The sequence below is a fragment of the Channa argus genome, chromosome 4 (assembly GCF_033026475.1).
Source record: "Channa argus isolate prfri chromosome 4, Channa argus male v1.0, whole genome shotgun sequence".
Classification (NCBI taxonomy): domain Eukaryota; kingdom Metazoa; phylum Chordata; class Actinopteri; order Anabantiformes; family Channidae; genus Channa; species Channa argus.
This window is the reverse complement of record NC_090200.1, coordinates 2,581,307-2,587,306: the sequence shown is the minus strand read 5'-3', so window position 1 is coordinate 2,587,306 and position 6,000 is coordinate 2,581,307. Positions and strand designations below refer to the sequence as shown.

Here is a 6,000-nt window from a genome sequence, read left to right as displayed (position 1 = left end):
GTTTTACATACTTTACTACAGTTAAAGACCATCTTTCCCCAATACTACGGTTTGATACACGTGTAAACAGCCTCATGTGGAAGTAAAAACTGTTTCCACCGCTTCCTGCAGGTTCATGTTGCGCATCCTGGCTGCTGAAAGTTCACCTGGCCTCAGGATGGTGCTGTGGCTTCGGCTTCAGCAGCTTCAGTCACTCAGCGCTGTGTGTCTTTCCGCTGCTTTCACTCCTCATTTCTTATTCTGTTCATGTTTAGAACTTTCAGGAGCCTGATGTAAGTGACTGCTGGAGAAAAATGTTTATTAGTTTTTAGCTTCTCATTCCTATTCTTGAAAATATTTTTTTCTGACCAATCCATAGCAAATATGTGCTTTGTTGACTTGGATTAGTTTCTCTAACACGAGTTTTGTATGTGCACGTTCGCACAGTTCACATCGCTTTATTAATTACTGTAATTTGGGCATTTTTTAGCATCTGTTTGCACGAAACGACTTAGGCTTGTGTTTAAACAAATGCTATTACTAATTTGATGACTTTGGCATTAATTAAACTCATAATTGTATTTATTTGGATAAGTGTGATTATCTACAATAAAATGTTAATAAAATAACAAAAACCATAGAATAGAACAGCATTTTTAAAATGCTGCTCTCAGCTGATCACGCAGAATCAATCTTATTATTGTAACAACTGCGTTACTAGTAACTGTACCGACAGTAGTTGTAACGTTATAGTAACGGAATGAGGCGGGGGTTGTGTGTGTGTTTGTGTGTGTTAATCGGTGCAGCAGCAGCTGCAGCCCTCGTGCACAGCGCCCCCCTCTCTCCACGCTGCGCCTGCGTGCTGAAACACACCGAGCGACCGAGCGTCCGCTGCCTGGACCGGCAGGAGGACCGAGGGACAGGAGGGGAGCAGAGGGGTACGGTAGCTGTTATCTGCAGGCAGTAACGGTGACGGTACCAGTAACGGTGACGTGATGTGATGCGATGCCGCGCGGGATCACGGTAACGTAAGAGGAGCAGCCAGCAGCAGCGGCGGAGGAGGAGGAGGAGGAAGAGGACCGTCGAGGCTGAGCCGAGGAGGATGCAGCAGTGATCGGTACCGGGAGGAAGGGAACACATCCGTCCGTCCAACGGTGCGACCTGCACGGGAGCCTGGACCGACCCGATCTGATGTAAACCCGCAGGGATGGACGGGTAGGCAGGGAGGAGGCGCGAGGAGCGGAGCAACCGAAGGCACATAACGGAGGAGAGAGCGCGGCGAGGAGGAGGAGGAGGAGGAGGAGGAGGGAGGCGCAGGAGCAGGGGAGGGAGGGAGGATGAATCCGGTGGATGAAGCGGGCCCGGACGGCCTGGCGACGGCAGGTAGGGTGTGTGTGTGTGTGTGTGTGTGTGTGTGTGTGTGTGTGTAGTGGGAGCTGCTGTCGCCATGATGCCTCCACATCCGCCCATTGACTCAGAAAATGTGTGTGTGTGTGTCAGCATCCCTCTGTCCAATGGCTCAGAGGTGTGTGTAAGTGAGAGTCCTATCAAAGAGGATTGTGGGAAGGCCTGCTTGATTATTAAACGTGCGCGTGCGTGTGCGTGTTTTAATGTAAAATAATGTCATAGCGTTTTCTGTTTATTATACTGCTTTGATGTTTCATTCATTTTAATTACGGTATAGTAGTATTTGTACTTATACCACAGAAAATACTCTGATATTTCACTAAAGTAAAATGCTCTAGTTACAAGTCTTGCTTTTATTTAAAGTACCAAAAGTTAAAGTACACATTACTAGCTCATGTCCATATTACACCAGTATTGTTAAAATACATAAATTCTGAACCGATTACAGCCTTCAGGGGTCAGAGGTCAGGGGTCAGAGGGTCCAAGAAGGAAGGGAGCGTTAATATTTCTTATGTAAATGTCAGAGCTCATTTAAAATACACAAAATCACAGAGACAAAAGGACTAGAAACTGTTAATTGCCTCGTTTGTACTCTTTTTGTGTCTCTTTCAGTCTCAGGGAGTTATGGTAGTGGGGGTGGGGGGTGTTTTACCTGCCTGTACCCGGAGGAACCATTTTCTCAGACTTCTGTTTATAAACCAGTCAGTATTATCAGGTGAAGGAGCTTTGTTCTCTGCAAAGTCCTGATTAAATTCATCAATTTTATTTTTAAGTAGCAGCAACTTATCTAGTAATTTCTTACACCAAAAGTACTTTCTTAGAGAATTCACTTATTTGAGAGCACACAGCCTCACATCATCAGAGCATATCATAAAAATACACTTTAGTTCTTAGCATTTCACTTTTTGTTTCATGCCTTGATGTTAGTGTTACATTAGCCTATGTCAATGCATCAAAATGCTTTTGTTGATCATATTTTGTGATTATAGCTGAAATCTGCAAAGTAACAGAATTTCAATGGTGTAAAAAGTACAGCTAAATGATAAAAAGTACTCTGCAAGTACAAATACTTAAAAGCTGTGCTTAAGTGCTTGAGTAAGGTCCCATCACTGCTACTGATTGGCTGACAGATAATTATTAAAATCATTTCAACTGTTGCCATTTAGGGTTCTAGGTAGTAAAGTAACCTGCAGGTAACCATAGCTTCAGTTTCGTGTATTTTATTTGATTTTTCACCAGAGAGCAGATTACACAAAACTAAATCAAGAGTTCCTTTACAATTAAGGGATGAATCGATCAGTATTTAAGTCGTTAATCAGGGAAAAATACAAAGCATTAGTTTGGGTCCAACTTCTCAAAAGGGAGGATTTTAAGCTGTTCTTGAGTTTTAAGTGAGCGTAAGTTTGAAAATATTTGGTATACTGTAAACTAGTATATCCATTTATTTAAGAAACTGTAGGTTTCAGTTTTGAGTGATAGTAGTGAAAATAATCATTTTTTTGCAGCCATAGAAAAGACTTGCAGCAAAAAAATGCAAGATTCTTGATGGCGTCTTAGGCTTTTTCATTATAATGATTTTTAGCTTTAGCTTTAACTTTTTAAGACCTAATTAACTAACCAAACCCTTAAGGGCCTACTAATTCGATGGTAAATGAGAGGGCTGACCTCCACATTTAGGAATGATCCAAATTTATTTTAACCGCTCGGTTCTGACAGGACTGTAGCCAACACTGCCATTTTGTGTGTGATTGGTTGGAAAAATAGCTTCAGGCTCGATTAAAGCTGGGCAAACACTGCACACGACTTCTGCTCCAAACAGCTTTAGAATCAAACTGAATGTCGGGGTGATTCACCGAGTTGACTTGACAAGGACTTGAACTTGACAACCTGACAAAGATTTTGCTTGTGGCAGCAGAACGTTGATCTTGAAGGACCAGTGTCTTGGTGTTAGTGTTACTGAACCTTTTCAAGTTACAGGAAACGTTTTTGACAGAAACTAATGACGATTTTCAAGCCACAAACTTTCATTGTAATCATGCCATAGTGTGGACACTGAGGATTGTTTGACCTTATCTTATTTTTAATTTGGAGAAATAAGAATCACAACTGACTAAAAAAAAAAAAAAACTAGTTTATTTTTAGGAAACATTTCAAACGTGTTAACCACTATGTTGTGTTTAATCACAAATGATCCCAAACTGGCATAAAGAGCAACCGGAGTCTGGTTTGCTGTGAAGCAGCATCTCCACAATGAAATCCAAGTAGCTGCTGTACAGTAAAATCGTAGCTTAGCCATCTCACAGTAGGACCCAACTTTCGATTTTACGGGGAAGCAGCTGTAGGTGATTGTAGAATGAAGCGGCAGGTTGAGTCGCTGTTTGTTTAAGTGTGGCGCCGGGAGAGGACTTGTACTACGAGTGACCTGGCAAACGGGGAAGCAGCGTCTAATTGTGAAGCAGTGTGAGACTGTAATACTCGACAAAAGTGGATTATAATGTGAACTTACATATAACACTGTCGCTTTATTTAATTTGACTTTTTTTTTCGTTTGTTTTTGTTTTGTTCGTGTTCATTGCATAAATTACCATTAATTCCTTTAATATCGATGGTGGTATCGGCCTAACAAAATCCAGTATCACACTCTAATGCCTTCGTTTCTTCGAGGCTGACATTTGGGAGATTCAGAGGACATTGTGGTGAAATGTATTCATTATTTTCTGTTGTATAATCAGTGTGATGAGTCCTGACAGACTGACAGCGAGTTTCTCTGAAGGCTTTTCATCTGCTCTGTACAGCAGCTATTTTAAGCTTTACACTGACTCAGTGGCTCTGTGTGTTTTTTTTTTTTTTTTTTGGTGGGAGACAGCTTCATCAGAATGGAAATCCCTTCCCCAAATCTCTGCACTGGTGTGGAGTCGCGTTGATTGACAGCTGGTCTAGGATTGGTCGGCCCTGACAGGCAGAGCATCAGGGATCAATCAGGTTCTTAATTGGGTGTTCTGATAAAAGTCAGCGTGCAGCGCTATGGTAGAACATGCTGCATCTAGACATAGTGTCATGTTTACAGACCACAAACACCCACCACTAACTCATTAGTGTCTGCAGGCTGTTAGCTCTTAGACCTGTTAAACAACATATTAACATGAGGTCTGTGGGATTCACACACTCTGATTGCACAGAGAACAAGTATATTATCATTGTTTTCTCGTCCGGTTCAGTGCTAATTTACAGGGGAAAGACGGTGGAGGGACAAGTCCGTTATTAACAGCGTGTTCCGTCCTTATTGAGGATTTATTGTAGCACACAAAGCGATTATCCCTGCAGGTTGTCTGTAAGAGGGCTGGTGTGAGCTCAGCTGTACGGTTTGTTAAAACCCACATTTGACCAGTCACTAACCAGGCTCCAACATTTATGGGGTATTTTAACGCTTTCTGCAGCTTACGCGTTTTAAGTTTCTTCCTCTGCACTGCAGAGCTACAGAGCACTACATCTAATTTAATTTAGTTTGTTTTCTATGCATAAAGACAGTCAAAGATTAAGATACTGGCTGCGCGATTTATGTGATGTACAAAAAATGTACAATTTTTACTTCTTTCCAGAAACAGCCTGGAAAAAATTACAAATGTCTGCAGTCAGGGAACATTTCATGTGCTGCAAAAAGACACAACCCATTAAAACGTCTTTAAACTTAAAGTGTTTAACGTGCTCCACCTAAATTCCAGACTCGTGACAAATCAGAATCATAACTGTGCTTAGAAAAAAAAAAAAATGGGTCAACCAGACTCACCCTGACTCGAATCAGCCCTCTGATGTGTGTGCAGTCTGTAGATTGTGTGGTTTCGGACACACCCAGGGTCTGTGTGCGTTTTCTGGATGAGAAATACAGACTTAAGGCCAAACGGGAGAAGTTCAAACCATTAAAATGCAATATTAACACTGGATGAAACTTCTCTTAGTTATAAATGCTGTATGAACAGTGCAGCACTGCAGCAAAAGCACAAACATTAAATGAAACATCCCACAAACATCTTTCATTGCAAACAGTGCAGTTCTAAGTGTTCTGGGTTGGGGGCAGAGTAGCATGCGTAGCTCCACCCCGGCTTCCAGCTCCGTTTTAGTTCTTAATGCATTTCTGAATCTGGTGCTTTTGTTTCAGCATCACTTTTGCCACTACTCTTCCAACAACACACACATCTGTAATAACCGCAGAGGGCAACCGTCGCTTATAGCAGTTTTAGGAGCCGTTCTGATGCCTGTTTAATGGATGAGCTATGCTTCGATCTCACAGAGAAGACGGACGCTTTTGTTTTATGTCCCTCGGTGAAGTGTGATCTCCACCGGGAGCTGTTAAAATCAAACAACTGTCCTGCTGATGTGGACGTACCACCAGTTTGTGGGAGGGCGAGCGGACATCCATAAATTAATATATGTATAATATAATAATTCATATACTATTTTCTACACGTGTTGTCCACAGGAAGCAGGGAGAGACGAGCATTACGTCCACCTGTGCTGAAACATAGCCGAAACGGGTTTGCTACTTAACCTGAAGGCCACCGGGAACCTTAACGGTTCACCCTTCATTTCCGTCGGTCCAAGTCACCAAACGCCTTC

The 6,000-nt window shown here is 42.2% G+C and overlaps 1 protein-coding gene across 3 annotated transcripts in view; it reads left to right on the top strand.

Moving 5' to 3' along the window:
- Positions 1-791: 791 nt before the first annotated feature.
- The window catches only part of LOC137126137 (beta,beta-carotene 15,15'-dioxygenase-like), a 48,618-nt gene continuing 43,409 nt past the window's right edge, over positions 792-6,000 (top strand). Inside the window, exon 1 of one of the 3 annotated variants that reach the window (XM_067502609.1) lies at positions 792-1,362. In XM_067502609.1, coding sequence (XP_067358710.1) covers positions 1,317-1,362 — 46 coding nt within the window. In that variant the 5' untranslated portion in view covers positions 792-1,316. The remainder of the gene's footprint in view (positions 1,363-6,000) is intronic. The other 2 variants (XM_067502608.1, XM_067502607.1) reach the window with 2 other exon arrangements.